General features: G+C 37.2%; 1 protein-coding gene across 1 annotated transcript; it reads right to left on the minus strand.

The window, feature by feature from the left end:
- Window positions 1-1,007: 1,007 nt before the first annotated feature.
- On the minus strand, window positions 1,008-17,632 carry LOC130726626 (uncharacterized). Its single transcript, XM_057577927.1, has 25 exons — window positions 17,412-17,632; window positions 17,053-17,284; window positions 14,710-15,057; window positions 14,439-14,590; window positions 14,083-14,322; window positions 12,666-12,775; window positions 12,482-12,559; window positions 12,268-12,374; window positions 11,680-11,771; window positions 11,484-11,599; window positions 10,691-10,794; window positions 10,534-10,611; window positions 10,295-10,373; window positions 9,988-10,156; window positions 9,212-9,282; window positions 7,862-7,942; window positions 7,710-7,780; window positions 6,465-6,561; window positions 6,325-6,384; window positions 4,987-5,041; window positions 4,476-4,876; window positions 2,554-4,389; window positions 1,854-2,426; window positions 1,709-1,767; window positions 1,008-1,517 (listed from the first exon to the last, which is right to left on the minus strand). The coding sequence occupies exons 2-25, from the start codon at window positions 17,058-17,060 to the stop codon at window positions 1,322-1,324; spliced, it is 5,181 nt and encodes a 1,726-aa protein (XP_057433910.1). The 5' UTR covers window positions 17,061-17,284; window positions 17,412-17,632; the 3' UTR covers window positions 1,008-1,321.
- Window positions 17,633-25,861: the final 8,229 nt, after the last annotated feature.

Genomic DNA, 25,861 nt, shown 5'->3' on the forward strand with positions numbered 1-25,861 from the left:
GCTATAGGATTTTTGCTGAAAACGTTCATTATTCAATTCATGATTGGAAAACCATTGAGAATAGCGTATTTAATGAGAATCGCTTAATTCAGAAGCTTGAGATACTTATCCAGATTGTGGACTCAGGACACTTAAGATGAAATAGAAGTTAATTGGACTTTTCCCTCTTTCAATATGGTTTACTTGCATGATTCTTTTGTATATGTAATTTTTTTTAGGTTTTCTTGTGAAGCCCTTATATCACCGAGTATAGTTTTTATTAATTTGTAGATGAAAAAAACAATGAAATACTTAGTCAGCCACTGTATTTACTCTTTCTGGGAGTGGGAATCAGGGACCACCACCGGTGAGGAGAGGCAAAGAAACGACATAACAACCCCCAAGGCCAAGGGAGGAGATTCGGTGTAAGATTCCAATAGCGGTGGCCAAGCTTTTTAATAGGTTAAGCAAAACTGTTACTTCAGGCTACAACAAAAGTCTTGTTCCACTGAGTGAAATTGCTTCAGACTAATTGTAAAGCAACTGGATTTCACAACATTAAGAGTCTTTTTTTTTGTGTCAAAAAATTAACTTTATCCAAAATCAATTATGACAAAGCTTATCCGAACCAGGGTTGTTAATAGCTCGCTATAGCGGCATAGCGTGGCGGCACGATAGTTGGCGACAAAATTGGAGGCCGTAGCGGCGTGAAAGTAGCTAGCGGTTGTAGCGCCCATGATTGCGCAAAATTCGCATATGGTGCAGCGTAATTGTGGCGCAAGGGGGAAAGAGGAATCAAAAACCCTACTCATTATGAGACGATGCATTTCACTCTTCACCCTGGAGCCTATATGCAATCTCCTTTTTTTCAATGAAGTTGTGCAATCTCCTTCATCCTCCTTCCTCCTCTGGCGTAGCGGCCATTGCGCTACACACTATAGCGTATTTTGGGTTTGTTGCTACGCTACGCTATCCCCCATTAATAACATTGATCCCAACACACGCTAAACATTTGCATCGGACTGATGTCAAAATTGAAAACCTTCAGTAGTATTAGCCCAAACAGAAATCGAGGCCCAGAAATTCTGTATGTGAATTTTGAATTTGCTATCAATGAGGTGTCACTGTACAAAAAATGAATGTAGCCGCAGAAATTTTCCACAGCAAAATGCTACTTTATGCCGATGTTCCTATGTCTACCCTCAGAAGCTAGTAATATACTGAATCAGAAAAATCTAATCCAAAGGACAATGAAGAATCTATCTACAAAAAATATGCGGGAAAATACCCAGCTGGCCTGCTTTAGCCGTTATACTGGCCTATTTCCCATGAAAGCTAACAGCTATGAAGATGATAAGGTCCGGGTGAACCATTCTGATAGGCGTTTGATTTTCGCGGACATGTCTGCGTCCTTTTCAAGAAAAGAGGTCGCATTTGACACTAGAACGGAGACATCGTGCTTCATTGCCTCCAAACTACGGTAGTAATTGTTTTCCAACCTTGACAGTATCAATTCAAGAGACAGAGGAACAGGAAACCTGCAAATTTACCAGATATATTCAAGTAAATGTTGATACATGACATGGTGCATTTTTCGAATTTTTTCTACAATTGATTCTAAAGTCAAAATCAATTCTGGGAGTGGTTTTCAGGTGTCAGAATTGATTTTGAGGAAAGAGAAGCTGATATAGACATAATAATAGTTACGCTTCAAAATGGTTGGATGTACCTGTTTATAAATTTTGACTTGGTTGAAATTTTCTTCAATTCACGCAACCCATAACGATCCTGTATATTAGTAAAAATAAGTGAATATTAGCATTACCTGGCAAACAAAAGTCAAAGTTTTATGCTATGGAATCTTGGAGCCATACCTGCGCAGTGTTGCCTGACTGCTGTAATTTGGTCAGAGAAGATAGCAGTTTATTTCGACTGTTATCATCAATGTGAGGCTGTTCCCATTGAGTATCAGCATCAAAAAGCTCCCAAGGACTGTGCAAATGTGTTTCAGAGAGGTCACTCTTGTACCGAACATTATACCTCTCCCATGGACTGTCTGGAAATTCAGGAGACTTGGCTTTGTCCCACAGAATTCGACCATCCCACCAACTACCGGAGGAATTGTCCTCATTCTTCCACCAAACCCTGCATTTATCCCTCCGGGTCCAGTTTCTTTGCATGGCAGCATCAAACCTAGTTCTCTCAACAAGAAAATCTGGGAAACCGGTCACTTCAGGTAGGGTTAATTTAAAAGATTTGCCAACAACACTTGAATCAGGATCTACAAACTGAAGGGTCATTTTGCAGCAGCTATCACCAGACCCTGGAACATGAGAATACTCAAGGCTTTGAACTCTACAATATTCTACAGCTCTTATATGTCCCTTGAGCAATATCCAAGGCCCCGATTCTCTTTTACGGAGATAATCTATATACTCCTGGTGTCCCTGAAAAACAGATATTTTCGTTGTTAACACATTATCAACCTTTAAAATTAAAACTAAAAAAAAGGAAAAGAGCAAACTTAAGCTAATTACAGAAAATAAACAATCAGATACAATAGGTGCAGCTAACCTGTCTCAAATATACAACTTCATCTCCCTGTTGTGGAATATATCTGCATCCTTCCTCATGCGTCGATAACAGCAACCATGACCCTTTGGAAGCTGATTGTGTCGGTTTTTTAATATTTACAGGACTAGTCTCCCGAATATTATAACTAGACCTCCGACTCCTGGTGGACCTCAAACCAACAGTCAATTTTGAACTACGTCCCCTTTCTTCTTCTGTGAGTTGTCCTCTGCTTGTAGAAGCATTCTGTGGGCTTCTAACCATACAAGATTCATGTCCTTGCTGCACTTTGAAATTATTCCGCTCATTATTTGCGTCACAAGTAGCTGTTTCCAACTCTAAGGAACCACTGGTATGCAGAGCTTCATTTGTGCCATTACTTAAGCCCACAGCCACATTGGAATTACTGTTGCTACCATTTGAAGTGGATTCTCCCAAGACACTTCCATCAGCTAAATTATTCACAGCCTTATGTGATCTTGATCTTCTATAAACAGCTTTATACATTTTATCTCTATTTGGACGTGGCTCTAGTGAATCATGGGAAGTACTAATTTGTTTAACCTGAGCATCTTCTGGAGAACCATTTTCTCCCTGATTAGATGTTACTCTATTATTGTTGCCATCCTCAACCACAACGATATGGTGTTCGTTGTTCAAATTATTATCAGCATTAGTGCTACATGCACTATTCTTTAGCACTGAAGATTTTGTCTCATGCTTGGATGGACTTTCACCATCCCGTGAACCCCTTTTAGACCTTAGCTTTGTTGAAACAGAAGGAAAACCAATATTTGGTTCAGGTAGTTGGTCAGCCTCATGGGTGACGAAAGCAGGAATAGTATCCTGAGGAATCATGCTTGCATTAACTAGTGATTCATCTTTATCCCTGCAATTGCTGGAAGCAGTGAGCACTTCTCCATTCTCAGCAGGATTAAAAAGCTGTGAAGAAGTGCTGACACAATTTCCGCTGTTATCGGTCAAGTTATCTACCTTATCATCATCATTCTGAATTTCTAAAGCAAGGGTTGATGTACTAAAGTCCTTGTTCTCCTTCTCGAGCCCAGTACCACCATTTTCTTTTTCATCGAGTTGATTAGGACATTTTACAGAGTTGGCATTTGCCTCTGATGGCACAGCTTCTCTCACTCTAAGAAGTTTAGATGAACGAGGCCTAACCACTCCCCATCTAATTTTTCCTAGTAAGTCCACGTCGTCTGCTTCCTGGCCTAGGTTTAGTTGATGATTTCTTTCAATTGTTTCATTGCTTCCATTGCCAAAATAATACTCAGGATCCTGAGAACTTGGTCTGTTCCTACTTAAATCAGCAGTTTTTGATGATGAACCAACCAATCCATCCTGCTTGTCAAACTCATGCATGGGTTGAGATGAATCACGAATTGGAAACTTGAGAACCAATCTCCTCCGGTTCACTGCATTCACATGAGTCTCAGTTAACTCATGAGATTTTGTGTCCTGTGATTCAGACAATAATACTTCTTTTCCCTTGGAACAATTCAGTTGGTCATTCTGTGAAGCTCTACCAGATTCATCACTGTCAATATTAGACTCTTGCAACGTTGACTCACTATCTGAAAAATCACCAAGCAAACTATCTTCTCCATCTGTTGGTGCACCCGTAATTTTGGAAAATAAATGCAGAGCATTGCGTGCCGCGGCTCTTTGAGGTCTGGAAGATTTTGACTTAGAAGATTTCCTCCTTGAAGTTTTCTGGACACTTTTTCCCTTCCTATTTCGGTTACTGCTGAAAGTATTGCCATCACACTCATCCAAATTCCTCCTTTTCACACGTCTCCCAGAAGAAGTCATAATCTCAGTCTGCAGAGAAGAAAACAGGATTAGTATGAATTTATTACAATGATAATGAGGAATATTCACCGCATATTTTTTATCCTTATACTTACTTCATTCTTCTGTTTTTTTCTCTTCGATCTACGAATGCTATCCATGTGAATGTCCTCCTCTTCACTGTTATCTGTGCTGCACTCTGGATCACCAGAGTCACTGGAGCTTGAACATCCTTTCTCACCCCGAGAAGAGCAATCTTCAGTGAAATTATATTCTGAATCAGCATCATCACTAAAGACTTCAATTTCAGGCTCCCAATCCATAGCATCTATAAACTCTGGTAATGGTTCTGTAAGCACATCCAAGTCTGCCAATGGAAGCATATGAAAATCGGGATCCAAACTGAAGTCAGGACCAACAGCAAGCCTTAGTGATGACGGGCGCCACTCGAGACCTAAAGCTCCCAATCGTCTTTGCTGAAATTCAGTCTGATAAGGTTCTGGGTATGGTATCAGTGCTGGAAGTTTGACAGCATATAACCAACAGTTTATAAGAATGATTGAGGTATTTGTAAATATGTATACATGTGTGTCTCTATAAAGAATAAATCCAAGAAGAAAAGATAACCTGAATCACAGAGCAAATCTTGCAGATTCCGTCGATATGGAACAATTTGAGTTTCCTGACTCATTAAATATTACGTAAAGTTAGGAAGTGCAGATGCTATAAAATAGTGGATAAAACATGCACTTTAAACAAACCTAAAACATCAAAGAAAGCCATTTTCAAACAACAGGTTTCACACAGTCACAATCCCTTCTTGTGTGTACCTCAACAAAATTTATGACAGCAGGAGCAGTGGATGGTCCATGAAGGACTGCATCAGTTAATGTCAGTGTGAAAATTAAATACTTCACTATACTTAATATTGGGTTTTGTTATATTAATTTTCCTATTGTTGAAGTTATACTTATACCATTTTACATATGGAAAAAGTGAAAAGAAAGAATAAAGATTTTAAATTGTGATTATGTTTTATACAAAAGACTAAGCACCAGCTCTTATTTAACTCCTACTTCTTCTTTCAAAAAAAAAAAAAACTCCTACTTCTAAATAAACAGGGAAACCAAACATGAAATATAAAGAAATATTGAAACGGATCCTACAATATAATCTAAGATACTCTAAATTGTTGTTTGATACAACCCAAATATTAAGAGATATGTTTCATAAATTCTAACACCTATTTAAATTTTCGTCTTACTAATTACTATAGGTGAAAGATTTTGTATTGAAAGTTGAAAATCTTCTATAATATTTATTTTACTAATGGAATTGAAGTCAGTTTCGGCCAAACTGACTTCACTTATGCTTTCCATATGGAAAATAAAAAGATAAACCATTGAGAAGCTGGTTTTGTAAATGCATTGAAAAAGTACTACATTGAGAAGGGATTTGGCCTCCAAACCAACTTTTCAACAGAGCAAAAGAAAAAGTAATTTGGTTCATAAATTCTAACACCTATTTAATTTTTCGTCTTATTAATTACTATAAGTGAAAATTTTTGTATCGAAAGTTGAAACTCTTCTATAATATTGATTTTACTAACGGAATTGAAAGTCAGTTTCGGCCAAACTGACTTTACTTATGATTTCCATATGGAAAATAAAACGATAAACCATTGAGAAGCTGGTTTTGTGAATGCATTGAAAAAGTACTACATTGAGAAGAGATTTGGCCCCCAAACCAACTTTTCAACACAGGAAAAGAAAAAGAATTTTGGTACATATTCTTTCACTTATGATAGAAGTAAAAATACATAATTGTTACTATGAAAACCTAAACGACCCTCTACCTCCCCCCCCCCCCCCGAAAAAAAGAAAAATAGTATGCAACACACTGTCAGCTAAAGCATGTTCTAAGTCTTCATAATTGAAAATAGAAGGAAGCTAGCAATCAACTAACCTGGTCAAGTACATTACCATGGGTATCTTGAATGAGAGGTCGATAATCACCAAGAAAGAACTGTCAAATTGCAGATAACGTTAGTGACAAAACAGTAGCAAAGGGACGATAAACTCATAGTAGGTAAGTGATGTATGTACCTGATCATATTTGGCATCTTTCTGGGACTCACCTTGACCTGTGCTTAATATATAAAGTTGACCAACATCATCTGAAAGTATAATTGATGTCCCATCCCTAAGCCATTCAAATACATTTTACAAAACAGAAACGAACTGATTAGGCAGTATAAAGATGAATTTATGACACACCAAGGACCAAAATATGAAGGCTATGAAAAATCCACATATAATAAAAACCTCCATGTGTTATTATCTATCACAAAATAAGAACCATAAGAACTAAAAATATATGCTTCCAAGTTCCAACCAATCATGATGTCTTTTCATAAAATAAAATAAAAAAAGTATGAAGAAAAAATGATGCCTTCACTAGTCTAGGTTATTATTTTTTACTAGAAAACATTAAACCCACATAGAGTGAAAGTGATTCAACTCATACTTCATAATAAATCCAACATACTCCGTCTTTATGCAAGTCATAAAGTGATTCATGTATTGCCGTTTTAAAGCAACGTCATAACTAAATATAGAATTCAATTTCACTGTGTTTCGCATAGCTTTGGGATTGCACCCAGAGGTTGGATATGATTTAAGCTTCTAAAATGAATGAACAATCATGATACAGAGGGTCCTATAATTCTATCATAGTAGACAAATCAGAGTTAACCCTCTCTGCCTTCATTTTTATTTGAGGGGGCCATAGAAAGGATTTAAATTATGGGAAAAGCTATTTTCTGATAGGTTAACAAGAATAACCCATTTCACTGATTCATATATTCATCCTATTATGCATAAAATTAATTTTTTTTTAACTACATGTACCTATTATATCATAAAAATTCAGTAAGAACACTAAATCCAAGCCATAAAAAGCCTTGACATTTTGTATACACATATAAGTGACATGATACTGTCCACACTCCACAGGATGGCTTTAACTGTTAATTTGAGAGCATAAATAATTATTTTTCTATTTTGGGGAACACTATTACCTATAAATGTATACTTAATTCCTCAAGAATAGTAAATGCTCAAAGGCAGAGCGGACTAACAAGACCACACAAAGGAGATACCTTGACATAAAAAATGCAAGTGGCAAACAATTATAGAGACAACGCGATTCTGCCTATGTAGCAGAAAATAACAACTATGACTTGATTAAGATGATATGAGAATAACTTTCACAAAATACATAAATAACCAAAAACCTAGAAATTTGGTGTGAAATTATGTTATGAGCTAGAGTGCTCATTGTAAACTTACGGAGAAAACTTCCCATCCACTAACTTGAAATGCGATATCTCATATATTCGGATAGGCTTGCCTTCCCATATCTGAAAACATAGTATATGAAAGTCACTCAAAAGATAAAGGAATGCCTACAAACATGTGAATAAAAGTAACGAGTGACTCACATCCCACACAATAGTTCTTCCATCATATCCAGCACTCATAGCGATCCGCGGATTAAAAGGATGAACATCCAGAACATATGTCTAAAATGTGCATAAAAACAAAGTTAAACCAAACAAATCCAAGAAAAAGTTAGCATTCAAAATTGTGATTTGGATGTAACTTAAATTTCTAACATGGTATCAGAGTTGCATATGCCTAACAACTCCTGATCCAAAAACAAATAATTGAAAAAGAAAAAAAAATCTGAGAAAAGAAGAAGAAAAAGATTCAAAAAAATCTGAAAAAAAGGAGATAAGTCATATAGGCCTCTGGGACTTAGACAAAGGAACAGTAGTCTAACACTTGATGGCATTCCGCTTGAGTACAAAGCCTAGACAAAGGAAGTCTAAAGGCCTCTAGGACTCAGACAAAGGAACAGAAGTCTAACAACTGATGAGGTTACGCTGGAGTATAAGCTAAGGCAAGAAGGAAAAAGCAAGTCATAAGGCCTCCGAGACCCAAAAAAAAATGAACAGAAGTCTAACAACAGATGATGTTCCACTGGAGTACAAGCCCAAGCAAAAAGCAAGCCGTTAGGCGGATGAGAATCAAACAAATGAGTACAAGCCCAAGCAAGAAGGAAGAAGAGAAATGGAGTCCCACTTGAAAGGCTAACACAAGTGTGACTCAAAAGAAGTCCCACGTTGTATAAATAAACAAGTGTACAATAGTATATAAGTTATAAGGCACAGACACCCAGTGCCTTAAGGTTTTGTGATGTGGATGTAACTTAAATTTCTAACACATCCAAAATGGAGACAAGGTATGATGGTACCAAAACATACAAAACTTGCAACTAGGCTTTACTTGCATGCGCGAAAGAGCTAGGCTGGTCAGATTTGGGTCATTGGAGCTTCAATGGTGGTGGGTTTTAGGGCCAAGCCAATATATACCTGTGCCAGAGCTTTAATACAGTGGAGGATGGAGAAAAATGTGGGACCTGTTTTACTGCTTTTGAAATTTAAGGTAGGACGAGAAAGGGTATATGTTGAAAATGACTTTCAAATATTTGGGAACTCTAGAACAGAATAGTTTTGAATGATAGAGTTTAGGTTACTCTTGAGTATAATGATGTGATACAAAAGAAAAAGCATTAGCCTTCATTCAAATGAAATTACAATGCAAATCGTGAGCAATATTGGAAACAAAGACTGAGAACCACATCATTAAGCATCAGATTTCAAACTTCTGAGTTAAATGTTGTCATAAAAAGCCATAGAACCAGACCTCATAAATTAAATTTGCAACAGACTGAAGAAAGTGATACTAGAGTGGGGTTGTAAAGAAAAATCAAGAAATTAAACACTTACAGACTCGGTATGTCCAGTCAACGAGTGTACTAAGCTGCCATCAGAAGCATTCCAAACACAAATTCTGCAATCTGCAAGTTGCAGTCAGATAAATAATAGTAATAGCTTTCAAATTCAAGAAACAGGAATAAAAAGGTCGCTGCTGCATTATCATGTCACATACACAAGAGTGGCATGACAACAAACGCATTGTATGAACAACTATATACTCATAATATGCTTTCAGATATTTCCATCATATTGCACGAATAAAGGCATGTGAAAAGCTGTCATAAATTGTATGTCTAAAATGTCAAATTGCAGATACACCTAGACAGAATATTTGACAAGTATAAATGAGGAGCAAGACTAAAACAATGGCCTATAATGTTCTCTAAGATTCTAAGACAATGCCTTCATTGTTCCAAATGGCAAAAGCCTTCAAGTTTTGTTCTATATACTTATCCTCTTCACATGTTTCCGAACTAAACTGATTAAAAATTGATGCACCATTTGAATAAATATAAAACCTGCATTTATTTCTGCACTAAACAGCTGTTTTAGAGGGTGCTTGCCAAGATTAAAAAAAATAGATAACTAGGTACAAAGGAGGTAGTTTTAAAAAAAGAAGTCGTGAGTGTCAATTTAAGATTTCTTTCCCTCTTTTAATTAAACACAATAATATTTTATATATAAAAGATAAAGAAACAAAATGGTCACATGATGACAGAAGAAAAGAAAGAAATCAAGAAAGATTGGAAAGAAGGGAGCAAGGCAGAATGAGAAACACAACTTACCCATAATAGCTGCAAGGACGAAGCGGTTGTCTAGGCTCCAAACAATCATATTTACACCACGTGGAGTTGGTAGAATTCTCTGACGAGGACCACCTCTCTGAGGTTGAGGAGGCATAGGTGGAGGTGGAACTCTCAAATGATATGCCCGAGTCCAGCGACCACTTTTTCCCTACATAGAATAAATTTAAAATTACACTCGTCAAATAACCGAATGGATATTTCAATTTGAAGAATAAAGTAAACATACATCTCTTACTAAAAGAAACAGAGCATCTGTAGAAGGTAATTGTATTTGCGAAAGACTTACATGTGACCTGCGTGATTTTGGAATCCATATAATAGCACTCCCATCACGAGAGCAGGTAACTATGTTGTCGTGATTCAACCTGGAAAAAAAATATGGCCATTTTAATTTATTAGATAACAAAAGCCCTGAGAACTGGCATATAACATTTCATGGGAGATACAAAGGAGAAGAGGAGGGTGCTAGGAGATAGATCATCTAAGACACAATTTCTAATTCCAAATCCACACACAGTCACACACCATGAATTCTTAAATTTGGGTATATTTTCCTCCTTCAAAGTTTCTGCTGCGGAAAATCTAGATGCTACTGCACATCCACTGCAAAACATGGAGTGACAGACATCAGCACGCAAAAATGTCATCTATCAAACATCGCAGCATACTGAAACATACTAACCTGAATTGCACATAATTCACATCATTTTCATGCCCTGATAGCATATCTAACTCGTGATTTGGTTGGTCAGCATCATCCACACTAAATTTACAAGCATTCCAGACCTGCAAAACATTCCAAGTAAGCTTTAAAAATTGTGAAGCTGGAAATCCATTTTAACAAATATAGTGCATGTTTGGTTTTCATTATTTTGCCATCGAAACAAAATATTCTTCTCTCTAACATTTTGATTATAAGTTCTTCGAAAATCTATTTAATAAGCTTAGCAGAGATGTATTTAGATATTAGGATTATGTCTGATTACAGGCGAATATTCTTACATGCTGAAAAGGATCAAACACCTAAGAAACTGTTCAGAGTATGTTTTAGGGTCCATAAATTATCTATTAGCCAATTGGATACTAGCATTTGTCTGCCTAACAAAAATGGCCAGTGACTATGACAAGGTGGTCAGGACGTGGTTAAAGCCTAGAAAGTTGTCACTAACTAACAAGAGAGATCAATTAACTGATAAAGTATGGCCAGAGATCAACCAGACCAAATAAACGTATGGTGGAGGTGATTGGACATGGATATTGATTTCCTATACAAGGTTAGAACAATTACCACAAGAGAAAAAAGAAACTTCTACTACTATAGAAGAAGAATCCATCTTCTACTTCTAACGTACTTTTCCTCAAATCATCACAATTCACACGCACACACAAGAAGATCAAAGGTAAGTGGAAAGAAATAGAATAAAAATAATGGTTAATGCATGTCTACCAACAATGACGAAGCACTATATATTTACCCGAGCAAGATTGTCAGAACTACCAGTGACAAAGACAGTTCCATTAGCATTAAATGCACAGCAAAAAATCTGATGGCTCTGCGGAAAAGTACTTGAAGATGGGCCACTGCTCTTCCCTGAAGCCAATAAGGAGTTCCAAGTTAGTTCTTTTTTACCAAGAAATCACTCGCCATAGTTAACAAAATAATTAACGAACCAAGAGAATCAGGAGGCCTTGGAACATATAATCTTGGAACTGATTGAGTGTGCCTTGCATCCCATATCCTACAAGTGCCGTCATCAGATGAACTGCAAAATATGACGAAGTTAATTTATTGGAGAAAACCTGGAATGCCTAAGGGTAATGATCATCCACAGAAATCAGAACAGAAAGTTGAACACATACAAAAACCAGAACTTGATGCTGAAAGGGAATATTGAATACTCAAACAAAAGGCCGAATCAGGATTAATCATCAAGAATTTGATAGCAACAAAAAAGGAAGAGGACCAGTTAAAACGTAACTGCCTGCAATAATAGTTAAGCAATATATAGTTCACATATTTGCCTATATCGTGGTCCAAGAGGGCTTGCATGTTATATTCACAAACTATTGGTGATTCTGATTACCATCAACTTAAATATACCTCATGACAGGATGGACACCGTCAAATTCAATATCACTAAGCATATTTGTAAAATAGAACAAAACTACTGCATATGTTGACATGGCATGCTTCCTTACTGCAAGGCATATGGCTACATTATGAACTCTTTTACTTTCATTAATGAACATAAGACTTACGATAAAAGCTGGTAAACAGCATTAGGTCTGGGACTAAATGCTATGGCTGTAACAGCTCCAGTATGTCCCCGTAAAATTGATATTGGCAATCCATCTGGCAACCGCCACTATGAAAATCAAATAGTCAAACAAGGTATCCAAAAAAACCCATGGAGAAGGGAGAGAAGAAAATGGAAATAAGAAACTTGATGACTTAGTCACAAGAAAAGCTTACAACTCGAATGACACAGTCATTTGATGAGGATGCAACCAAAGCATTGTTGGAACTCACAGCCAAGTCTGTGATGTCACCCTATCAAATATAGTATATAGTTCAATCTAATGGTCAGCAAAAATTAAAGCTATGCAAATCCATATGAACAAGAGAAAAAAGATTTAAATTACAAATACAGACTCACGTCGTGTCCACGGCAACTGGCCAAACAATATGCAGTTTCCATTGACCAAATTTTTACAAGTCGATCATCTGAACCAGTAATTACATATCTTCCTGATCGATCTAATATAGCTGTAGTATACATGTTAAGGTAAACTCAGTTGCATGGCAAGGAGCAGTACACCTCCAAAAAACAAAGAATTCAAGAAAAGCACCAGAAGCATGAATTTATCCAATCATGGAAAGGTACAGTAATTAGTTCACTCAAACTGTGCTACATATTTGAAAGGGGGAAAATAAGCTTTTCCAGTCCTGTTAATTCAGAGAAAATTATATTCATTTTAAGGGTCTTGATAAACACAACAAAGAGGCCATAATTATATGGTATTGTGCAATTTTTTCAGTTTTATGGTGTCTTTGGTTGGATCAGGAGGTTTGCACTTTGCACCTTCAAGGGTGTCGTGTCCCTTTGCCCTTAAGCTTCCATGTGACAGGATTATGCTTATGGCTTCTCTCTGCTATTCTGTGCTGGCTGTTTCAAGGTAGCTTCTCTTAAATTTGGACTAGACCTAACTCTACCCCAAAAGCTAGCTCATAAGGTGAAGATTTCCTAAACCTTTATACACTCTACTTTGGCCATATCTCTAATTGATGTGGGATCTCAAAACACACCCCTCCCGCCCAGGATTGGACATATGGAGTGTGAAGGTTATATGACTGATATTTTTATTGCATTCGGGAAATTGCACGGTAGGTAGATTGCACTGAGAAATCCATTGGAAGGGTCTACCACTTCCGAAAGCTAGCTCATGAGCTGAGGATTGTTTAAGCCTTTATAAGCTCTGCATTAACCATATATCTAGACGGTGTGGGATCTCAACATTTCCATTTATGATATCCAAAGATACGGGTAACTTCAGTGCAGTCTAGATTTATCCTCCCTTTGGTTGTACTTCCCCTTTTCCTCTAAACTTGGAGGTGCTGACATAATAATGGTAGACAAAATAGAGATAACTAGGTTGGCACCACCTTATTGTGTCACTCTAATCCTTTTTATTGACTTTTATGATATATTTTTTTGTTTTCCTCCCAATCCCCTCTGGTAAGTTTCTTTTATACATCTCAGTGGCGAACAAACAGAGCATCGATAAATCTTTGGGTATAAGAGAGCTCAATTCTTAAGTCAGGTTTTTAAGAGGGGTGGAGTGATGGACTTCTACTTTGAATTAGCATCCCATGACTTACACTCAGCTTTAATATGGGACTCACACCCCAGCACCAATTATCTTCTAAAGTAAAACTGTTCAATAATGTCTCTTTTATAACCATTAAAGGAAGTTATGGAAACAAGATCATTTTTCTTTCAGCTGGTGTATTACTAAGGTAATCAAAAGGTTAAACATGAGCTAGAGTATTTAGTATTGCATCGAATAGCCTACCACAATACACAGCATTGCGGTGTCCTCTTGTCCTCTTGATATTTTGCATCTTCTGTACCATGGTAGAAGGTTTTGCTATGGCATAGCATGCAGCACGTATAGAAGGTGCACGGTGGTGTCTGGGGAAACCACCCCCAATTTCCCTCAAATTGAGCCCATGAACCTGATTGGCTTTCATATGAGGCCAGCGCATATAAGCAGCCGGTCGTTTGGCTTCTTCATTCATTTTATCCCTGTCATCTGCAGTAGAGAGAGAAAAAAAAAGGTAAAGCTAATTCAGTAGAAAGCAGGGTAATACGGGCAACCCAAAGTGTTAAAGTTCGTCACCAATCAAAGCACAAACAAATGACACGTACAGCTCAGAAGTGAAAATGAGCCCCTTCCAAGAAGAGTAGGTACATCGGCTGCATTTGGAGCATTTCTGGTGCTCATGCCCAGCGATGGAGAGGCTGTATTTAATAACTGTTTCAAAAGCTTTACTAAGTGGTCCTTTTCAATGTGAGGATACCTGTATAATAATTAATTATGACATCAATGAAAAGATCATCAAGGAGAAGAGATACATAAAAAATTTGATCACTAGTTACAGAATATAGGTAGCAATCAAAGAAGAAGCAATGTAAATACCTCTCCACCAACTTATCATAACTTAAAGGGAATGATAAACCATCATCATCTGCATTTCCACTACATGCCCCACTCCTTGAATACCAAGAATGATACCTTCTAGGCAAAAGTTCATGCTCAAGAAGCTCATTCCAAAATTGTAAACAAGTTTTATGACATGGCCCAGCAGAAAGGAAGTGCAGAATGAGAAAATAAACTTCCCTAAGGTCAACATCCACATTCATGTTATGATTCTGGTTTGCCACATTAAGCTGAGTTTTCTCAGCCCCCTTAGTGGAAAAACTCAAACGTTTCATGTTAACAGTAGGTGCATCACCAGAAGGAACATACTTCTGCAAAGCCATTTTCCTGTAAAGCAGTAAAGAATCGAATAAAGGACTAATTTAAAAAACAGTGATAATAAAATTGAAATACAATAGTTAAGGAAATAATTAGATAGAAGAGCAACAATGGAAAATAACCAATATTATGATTTTGAATTCAGTTATAAAGAAAGATACAAGATAAAACAAAAGTAATACTGCTTTTACCATCTGATTTCCCATGATTACATTGTCCCAAGAAAAGTAGGATGAAAGTTACCACCCTTCCATCCCGTCCCACCATCTCACCCTCATTCAAAACAACTACACAAATATCTAATTTTATCTCAGAATGAAGCAATTTACAATGCAAAGAGATGTGGTTAATGAGCATTTACAACCATCAGCTGCTTGTCCTGAAGATCAATAACATCCTAAACAGCGTAGTAAACAACAACGGAAAAGTCATTTTAAAGGAAGACGAGGCTTGTTTATAAACCCAGATAAATAACATTTTCTTTCAGAGTAAAGGTTCTCGCCCCAAAGAGGCATAACCAACCCATCTAAGGAAGCAGGACAGTCATAAAGCACATAGAGTTTGATCCAGGTGCGCACCAAGTAGTCATCTCCTCACAAGTCCATCGAATCTCTCTGGTGCCTAAAGCAAAAAGATGTAATGAAAAGAGAGAACATTGGGAATTGATCACCCAGATTGTGAAGGGAAAGAAGAGTTCCTTGTTATACCTCATGCTCAGAGTAGCATCTTCCTCTGTTCTCTAGCACAGAATCAGATATTTATAGGATCGCACCAAGGACAGATGCTACATTAGCATCTTTTAGTTACATTACCACCATGCATTGAGCGTATACCAATGGACCATGCCATAACAGAGTATTCTACTCTAGGAACCATGTCTACAGTGCATGCTTCAGGAAACAAAGCATCATGATTAGAGTTTGTGATAGGGAAGGTCACTATTCTGTTTAATTGATGAGGTTCAATGTGTCAGTAAGCATAGTGAAGGGAAGTATGTCAAATGGTAGCCATGGTGGTGAGGCATGGCAGTTTGGGCAAAACACAACACTGAGGCCATGGCATGGAAGCTTTTTTCTGGTGAGTGCTATTTCAGCGGTAGTAATGGTGGTAATAGCACCAATATCAACTTGAAAGTTGAAACGGGAGGAGACTGGTCACAAAGACCCAACCCAATACAAACCCTAAATACACCCAACTCACTGTGTACGTATCTGCCATCTCTCACTCGCACGCCACCAGTGAACAGCCTATCTCCGGCAAACTCAGTTTTCCGAAGTGTATCCTTTATCTGGTGAACAGCATTTTCTTTTCGTCCTTTACTGGTCGGGATTTCCCTATTTACTAAGTCTCTCAATTCCTTTCTCTTCCTCTTATTTTGTTCAGTATCCGCAAATTATCGTGGCAGATTTCTAACTTGCAACCATGAACTTCCATCAGTCATTAAAAACATTGGCGGTATTGATAATGACAGGTTGATTAAGATTAGTGCGCCAACTGTTAAATGATCACGGGCTTAAAGAGGCCTGTGTCTTGTTAGCATCAGCGCCTGACCTAGTGGCTCAATGAAGGCATTCCTTCATCCCAAATAGGTAAATACTACAGTAACACACAGTAACCAGTTCCTGAGATTAACGGGATACGCCCCTCTATTTGTTACGAGGAATGTAGAGTGTTGTCCTTAGCTCAGCTTTCCTACCAACATATCTTCTGTGTCAAGGTACGGGTACAGGTACACGGTTTTATTACTATAATGTGAACCTAGTATTACACGGGGTGGTGAATTCAGTATGCGGTACCTAGGGTCATCGAGAGAAACCACAAACTATGATCTACCTTTCAGAAATCAGATCTAAAATCAGCTAAAGTTCTTGCCTAAACAAATATCCCCCCATGTTTAGTTTCAAATTTTGTTGATAGCAATCATATATCAATGTAGCAAGCATGCAAACAGAAAAACACAGAACAAAATTCCAAAGCGTAATATAAAAAATTGAATAACATTACTTATCCATGAGTGACAGATTAAACCAAATAAGCAGTATCCAGAACACCAAAACTCTGACCCTCCAGACAATTCATCACACATTCCTCTGCACCATTACAAACACAAACCCTAAATTCAATGCGCGAAGCGTTCACAACCGCGACAACCAACCGCAACACGCAGTAAAATCCTCCACACAATGCCAATGAAAGAAAATCCAACACGCGCAGAAAACAACACCAATGGCAATCCCTGATATACAAAAAACCGAAAATCCAAATTGTAAAACAAAATCAATTTATTGATTCAACGAAACGCGCCACGAACGGGACTGAATTCGCGTAACGATAAACAGGACTATGGTTGGTGATTGTTTTACCTTGAGGCCTTTGGATTGAGACTCGAAGCAGAGTAACGGTGGTGGTTTGGGCTGGGGAAGTTGAGATTGTGAAAGCGGCGTTGATTTGGAATCACGTTCGGGAATGTGAATTGAGATTCATGGAGGGAGCACGGTGCAGTGGCATGACATGGTTCTCTGGTTTTTCAGTGTGGAGAACAACAGAATGGGGAAGCACGGAATGGAGAAGGTAGTAGTAGAGAATGAAAGAAGGGGAGAGATTGATCCAAACGCTGCGTTTTATAGCCTATGGGTTGGGAATATGCTTAAGTGGAAAATTAAAAATTAAAGATAAAATGTGAGTTTAATTTTGACGCACCGATATCGAATTATCTAATGCCACGTACTCAAAATGAAAAAGTTAAAATTTGTTTTAGTTTATTTTAATTAAATTAAAAGCTTATTTTCTGATGTGGTGAGCAATATTTGAGGTAGGTGTAAAGAAATTTTACACTGACGGTGCATATAAATTAAATGGAAAAATGAATATTTTAAGTTTAAATATGTTTATTAGTTTTGGTCACTATTAAATTTTGTTTTTCCAATTAGGGATATATATGTAAATTTTAGTTGAACTATATTAATAATAATATTAATTATTATTATTATTAATAACTGTTTATATTATTCATTATATTAATTACTAATTGTGAAATATTTATCATAATTTTAATTTTAATTTTTAATCAAAACTTGAGAATGAATTCAAAAATTTAATAATGATTATTATAAGTAAAAGTAAAATTGACTCGCATTAATAAAAATATTAATTAGTTACTAATGACTTTTTTTTTTGTTTGTCAAATTGCTCTAGAAATTTCAAGTCAGAGTTACTAATAACACTTTATATTATTCAATATATATTTAATATTTACAAATAATTTCAATTTATAATATTTAAAATTAAAAATTAAAATTATTAAGATTTAATTATTAATCCATGATTATAAAATTAAATAATAATAAGTGACATTTACATTAATAACATTCTAATTAGTAGTTAATAATCTCTTATATATTTTTTTTTAAGCAAAATAATTATATTTCATCGGAAAGTCTCAGAGGCCCTTCTCAAGTGAAAAGAAGGGAAGCAAATCCGACCGAAAATAGGACGCAAAACCTCCAAATAGTAGAAAATAAAAGATCGCCAAAAAACAACCACACTCACAAGACCCAACAAAAAAATTGTCGTATATTTATAACTAACATATATTAAAAAATAATTTAAATTTTAACTAGTAATCACAAATTAATAAATTTTTAAAAATTAATAAATTAAAAAATAATTAATATTTTCTACATATAAAAATGTATTATGTAACCAGAAAAGATTTTAAAGTTAAGTGTAGGTTTTTTTTTTTTTTTGAAATAAAAGTTAAGTGTAGGTTAAATTAACTTTGATATGCATTCTTTCAAAAATAAATCTTTAATTTTGCATTATTGATAAAACTAATTAGTTACTTATCGTTTTTTATTGTTTTTTATATATTAATTATTAATATAATAATAAGTTTTTTTTACGTTAAATATTAATAAGTTGTTTTTTTATGTAAGCCTAAAGGTGAGGGAGGTTTGGGTTTTAGAGATCTTGGGGCCTTTAACCACGCTTTATTGGCCAAGCAGGCTTGGCGCATCTTGATGGCCACAGACTCGCTGCTTCACAGAATCTGGAAGGCACGATATTTTCCTAGAAAATCCTTTTTGGAGGCTGATTTGGGCTTCAGGCCAAGTTACACTTGGCGTAGCGTGTGGGGAACTTTGGCCACAATCAAAGATGGGCTGCGATGGAGAGTAGGCAATGGGGAGCGCATAAGGATATGGCAAGATGCGTGGTTTCCAGGTAAAGGTGATGGTGTGCTTCGGGCTACCCCTTCTCCGATGAATTCTAGCTTGACGTGGGTTGCTGAGTTGATAAATCAGGACACAAAACAGTGGGACAGAACCGTGATTTCTCAAGCTTTTGACAGGGCGGTAGGGAAGGCCATAATGCTCATACCCTTGTCGTGGCGAACCACTACAGATAGAATGTTCTGGAATTGGAGTCACAGTGGTTTCTTTATAGTGAAATCTGCATACCATCGAGTACGCGAGCTTAGCAACTCTAACATTGCAAGCAACTCATCCGAAGACTCCTTCCCTTGGAAGAAGATTTGGAGTTTTGGGGCTCCCTCTAAGGTGAAGCATTTTGTGTATAGAATGGTAACTAACACGCTGCCAAGTCGGGCGAATTTGAGAAAGAGAGGGGTTCAGGTTGACACAGAATGTCCCCTATGCAGTAACCCTGCGGAGGAGACGCTGAGGCACTTGTTTATGGAGTGTAATTGGGCGAGGGCTGCGTGGTTTTCGCACCCTCTGTGTATTCATTCAGATGTTGTACAAGGCCCCCCCCAAGGGATTGGCTTGCAGATTGCATGGTTCGATACACACCAGAACAATTACCAATGATAATGCAAGGTTTCTATGGGATATGAAAGGCACGGAATGAGGCTTGTTTTATTTCGACCATAGTAGATCCGTCAATCGCCATGTCGAATTCTTTGACAGCTCTTGCGGATTGGGTTCAAGCACAGAACAGGAGGTCATCGGAGCATGGTACGACGAGGAGCAACGATAGGTGGCAGCCACCACCTCAAGGCCAGCTTAAAGCCAATGTGGATGCGGGTTGGACTGGAGACACTGGCACTGGGTACGGTATGGTTATCTGTAAGCACACCAGAGAATTTATGTTTGCTGCGACCTATGTGGAGGAGCTGAGGCATTGGGTTTGATGTGGTGTTTGGCAACTTTGCTTGAGTTGGGCGTTGATACTATGATGGTCGAGATGGATGCTTCAGTTATTGTTCATGCAATGAAGTCTGGGAACAGTCATCCACAGTTTGCAGCAATTATTGAAGATTGCAGGGCCTTGGCTCCATGCTTCCAGAGATTTAGCATCTCCCATGTTAAGCGTACAACAAATGTAGTTGCCCATACGGTAGCTGCTAAGGCTTCTGTTTTTAATTCCTTTTCATGGTGGGACTTTCCACCAAGTTGTATTGCTCATTCCTTGCTAGCTGACTCAACTTTTTCTGATTAATAATTTGATGAGCTTCCCTTCAAAAAAAAAGGGTTAAACCTGAAAACCATCCCTGAACTTAGCGCAAGATTTGATATCCGTCCCTCGCCGGAGAATCTTCCTATGGACGCCCTCAAACCTACGTTTTTGTTTGGAAACCGTCCTTGCCGCCGATTTAGCTCCGGCCGCCGTCGCCAGGTGTCCGTTTGGAGTTGATGTGAAATTTTTTTAAAAAATAAATAAATAAATAAATAAATAACATAATTAATTTTTAATAACCCCTAAATATTTCCAAATTTAATTTCTAATCCCAAACTAAAACTAACACTAACCTAACTTCTACTCCTAATTGAATCAGATCAAAACCCTAATTTTCTATTGATTATTTAATAGTGGAGGCGTTGGGACGGTGATTTATCCCTGCAATTGAGATATTGGAAATTCTGGTTTTGTTTCCTCTGTTTTGTAGTTCCCTTCTTTCTTTCTTTCTTTCTTTCTTTCTTTATCTTTGTTTGGCCCGCTCCTTTTTCTTTCCTGTGTAATCTACTAATCTCACTTGTATTTTTGTCTGGTATTGAGTCTGTAATTATACTTGGCACTTCTTGGCAATTTGACTTACCCCAAAAAGAACAATCGCCGAATTCAGCTTTGTAATTTTGATTTGTTTCACCTTCTTCTCTTTTTTTTTATGGTTTTCTTGACAGATCTATGGGGTTGGGTTTGAGTTTCTGGGTGCTGGGGGTTGTTCGATGGGGGTGAGGGTGGTGGGAGTAAAGGTGGTCAGTTTCTGCTCTGGTGGTTGGTGTGATGGTGGTGGGTATGGGTTTCTGGGTTGGTGAGGTTGGGGGTGGTGGTGGGTGAGGTTGGGGACGGTGGTTGTGGGTGTTGAAAATGAGGTTGGAGGCGGTGGATGTTCTGGTGATGTTGTCCAGGTCCATCACCTCTGTCTCTCACATCGCCGGTGAAGAGAAAATGGGAAACACCCAGTAACCAAAATCGAAACTCTTATCAGATTAATCACCTGGGTGTTCGAGTTTGCTCCCCTTTTTCAATCTTCTTCTTCTACCCTGCAATTTTTTTCGTTTTTCTTCTACCTTTTTACTTTTCCTTCGATTTCCTGAAAAATAATTTGATCAGGAAGAGAAGAATAGAAAAGAGGATTGGGGAAGGAAGATGAGGATGATGGGGTTGGATCCAAATATGGGTGAATGCGAGGAATCTGAGAAACCAAACTCTTATTTTACCAAGTTCTTAAACTGTTCTCTGGACTGGGGTGTGGTGATGGGTGTGGTGGGTGGGGGAAGAAGAAGATGATGAAGAATGAAGTTGCTGGAAAAATGATGATGAAGATGGAAGAAGGGGAAGAAGATTATGGGGTTAGAAATTAAATTAGTTAAGATTTATAGGACTTAATTAAAAATAAATTATTTAGTTTTTATTTTATTTTAAAAAAAATTACACGTCATTTCATTAAAGGGTGTGGCATGTCCACATAGGCCAAAAGTGACACCTGGCCACGGCGGCCGGAGCTAAATCGGCGGCAAGGACGGTTTCCAAACAAAAACATAGGTTTGAGGGCGTCCATAGGAAGATTTTCCGGTGAGGGATGAAAATCAAATCTCGCTCAAAGTTCAAGGACAATTTTCAAGTTTAACCCTTACTACTACGACCCACTGTCACTACCACCACTATCAGGACCAACTGCCACCACAACCACTACACCAATTTCCACCATTGCTACGCCACCAACACACCACCCTCCATCATTGCTATAACGACAACCATAGACACCAAGTGTCGCCACTATTGTCACCATCACCACACAACCTTCGACCACCCCACTCGCACCACCCTTTATCACAACCACCACCACCCATCAACGTCACTGCTGTCGTCGCCACCATATAACATTCACCCCCCATCCACCACCACCGTTGTCGTCTTGATCGGTAACATACGCTACCACTACCAATTAATTTTGATAGACCTCCAGAAAATGTCTTACAATGTTGATGACTATTGTGAATTTATAAAGTTGACATCTATTTTTTTTTTTGAAAATGAAATGTATATTATTAATGAAAGCCTGAGCCAAAAACAACTCAAGGCCAGAACCAAGTTCAGACTGAACTGACTGAGACTAAAGCATCAAAATACATCATGAGATATGCTAGAACCAACCACCAACCCACATAATGACTCAGACGGAAACCCAAGAAAGAACCTCATTAAAATCTTGCTTGGAAAACCCCAGTGGGATAAAAACCAAGCAAAGAAAAAGAGTACCACAATCTTGAGATAGTCATTCTAAAACCTAGTTGACATCTATTTTTAAAAGTTGAAAACCACAAAAACCTAAAATAGTATTTATAAAATTGAAAACTATTGTTCGCTTTTTAAAATTTAAAAATATAAAATAAAAAACTACCACAACCTTTCGACATCTCTAGCTCTTTATCTCAAATTCCCATTTTTCATACATTCACACTAAAAAAAAATTCACCTCATTTCCACACTATTTTATTTCTATCTCTATCCTCCTTTCACATCACGTTACATATCAAATATCATGCTTTCTCTCTATTTTCATACTATCACTCTCATCCCCACCTCTTTCCACCTCAAGATGAGGTGTGCAAAAAACATTTTTGTGCAAAATATCATCTTCGATAATTCTTTCACCACTAGGAAAACCCAAAGTTGGATTAGGTTGTTGTCTTTTCTTCCATTATCTATCTGTTGTTATTCACAATTCTGTTTCTTGGGTTATTTCTATTAGAATTAGGAAAGCTAAATCAATCCAAAGTTAGCTCAAGAGTTGAGGGTTGTTTTACCCTTTATAAACACCTGTTTGACCATATCTCTGGCCAATGTGAGATTTCTAACATACCTTCTCACGCCCAGGGCTGGACACCTGGAGTGTGAAATGAATATCAATAGGTAGCCCAAATATGGGAGGTCTCCACAACAAATTGATCTAGGATATGCTCTAATACCATAATATTAGAATTATGAAGGTCTAACTTAACCCAAAAGTTAGCTCAAGAGTTAAGGGTTGTTCTACCATTGATAAACATTTATTTGGCCATATTTTTAGCCAATGTATGACTTCCAACAATTTCAGTATGCTCTAAATTTTGATTTTGATAGTAGCAGATTCGTTATATTGGGTTTGTCCATGAGTTTGTTAGTGAAGGAGATGATGATAAGTGTAATTCAATAATTTTGCAACTTAGTCCATTGAAAAAAGGGATGATTATACCATGGAAAACTTTGAAAATAGTTCACTGTCCACCAGTGCACCACTAAATATGACTGATTATTCCAGTTTAAGTGATTTATATTGAAAATAATTATATAAAATTATTCATGTTGCTCTTACCTAATAGTTTAAGATTTTTTTGCATAATTAGTTATTTCATATGGTATCAAATCCTATATAATCAAGCAGTCTAGAAATCAATTATTGATGCCCCCTGTTTTTTCTAATAAAAAGAATAGAGGTTGAGAAGGTAGCAGGCGGAGGGAGAAGACGACAGCGTTTTCTGTGGAGGATAGTATGTGACTGGCTCGCGGTGCGGCGAATTTTTCCGGCCAGCTATATGGCGGCAACAATACTTCCATGACTGGGGTGATGCTGAGTTACTGCTTAACATTAACATTCAATAAGTTTTTTCTTCCTGGGTTATCTCTGTTGAAAGAGAGATCCTCAGCAAGAGGAGAAAATGCATGGAATGGAAATTTGAGGAAGCTAAGGTGAGAGGTATTCTTGAATATTTCACATGCAGTAGTTATTAGTATTACTAAAGAGTGTGAATTACTGAAAATGAATTCTTAGTTTTCATTGATTAAGAAACCATTTATACAAGTGCTGTACAACTCAATCAGAGTTAGGAAAAGGAGCAAGTGACTAACTAACTTGGAGGGAAAGCTAATTAACGAACTTATAACAAACTTAACAAGCTCTAACTAATCATAACTAACTAGTGACAATTAAATAATTAAGGCTGAAATTTAATAATTTTTAGGACAAGATTGTTTGGTTTTCTCTAATTTGTCTTTGTTATTCTTCTTCTTCTTGTAGCTACCTAATATGGATCTGAGTTACGTCAGAATTCCAAAATTAATCAAAGCTTTTCCAATTTAATTTCCTTCTCTTCCCATAAAAAACAAATTTGATTTCCTTCTCTATAATTTTTGGTAACAGTGTGTTATTTTGTAATTGAATGACAGTAAAAATTACACACACAGAAATGTACCCAAGTTTTGTCATTTGTTTAATACCATATCCTACGGCTAAGAATCTTGGTTCAGCAATGGAACATTTTCAAACTGGTTCATCCTAAACAGGCCACCAACTTGATAACGTAGGGAAATAATTAATTGTGGTGATCTAGTTATGTGGTTTGTGGTTTTTATCTTTCTTTTCTTTTTTAGCCCCGATTCGTTTCGTGTACTAGAAACAGTAACAACATCTCTCCATACACTATTTTTTTTTTCTCTTTATTTCTTTATTTCTGTCACATCATATATCATATTAATTATTTTTCTCTATTTTCTTCACATATTTTAGTGTCTACAACAACAAATGTGCCTACCAATCTTTCTTTTCTCTATTAAAAGCTTAATTTTCTTTTAGATCTTGTTTTCATTCAAATAATAATGTTCTATTAATCTATCACATTTCACATCTTCTCTTCCTATATCTAACCATGAGTAGGTGTGTTTTGAGTGTGAATTATTATTTGACTCTGATATCAATTAATAGAACTAGAAAGAAGATAATAGAAAATGCTATGATATTGATTCAACATTAAACACACGGAAACCTCAAACGTAAGTGGTGCACTTTGGACAATCCTCTTAATTTGTTGTATCTTGTTGGCGTTTGTGGCATTGGAGGAAACATGCTTATATTCCAAAACAAGAATATACCAGCCTCTCGGTTAGCCTCTTGGTTGCAAGGATTTGCAGCTTCAGAACATGAGGCTTGGCTAAAGTTGCGCTCCCTACAATCCCCAGGCCACCACCGCACTCTCACAGGCTTAAGATGGCTGCCTCCTCCACCGGGTGTCTCGAAAAGTAACATTGATGGCAGCACCACTTCAAATCCAAGCCAAATTTTTGCGGGAGGGGTTGCTAAAGATCACATAGGAAATTGGCTTTTTGGTTTTTCAGCCAACGCCGGCAGGGGTAACGCCACTTGTGCAGAGTTTCGGGTGCCTATTATGGCCTTCAAACAGCCATCTAACATGGGCTTGAGAAGAGTCCTCCTCTCTTGTGATTCAAAGATTGTCATTGAATTTATTAAACAATTGTGACTTGTCTTTCCACCCTTTTCATCACTTATGCTATGTTTGGTTGGAGGGAGGGGAAA

Source organism: Lotus japonicus, chromosome 6 (assembly GCF_012489685.1).
Source record: "Lotus japonicus ecotype B-129 chromosome 6, LjGifu_v1.2".
Lineage (NCBI taxonomy): Eukaryota > Viridiplantae > Streptophyta > Magnoliopsida > Fabales > Fabaceae > Lotus > Lotus japonicus.

Excerpts from the sequence above, each read along its gene's own strand:
- LOC130726626 (XM_057577927.1), bottom strand. Across the intron at positions 10,157-10,294 it reads CAAAATCACGCAGGTCACAT|GGAAAAAGTGGTCGCTGGAC; the intron begins GTAAGTCTTTCG and ends TATTCTATGTAG. Across the intron at positions 9,283-9,987 it reads CGTCCTTGCAGCTATTATGG|ATTGCAGAATTTGTGTTTGG; the intron begins GTAAGTTGTGTT and ends TGCAACTTGCAG.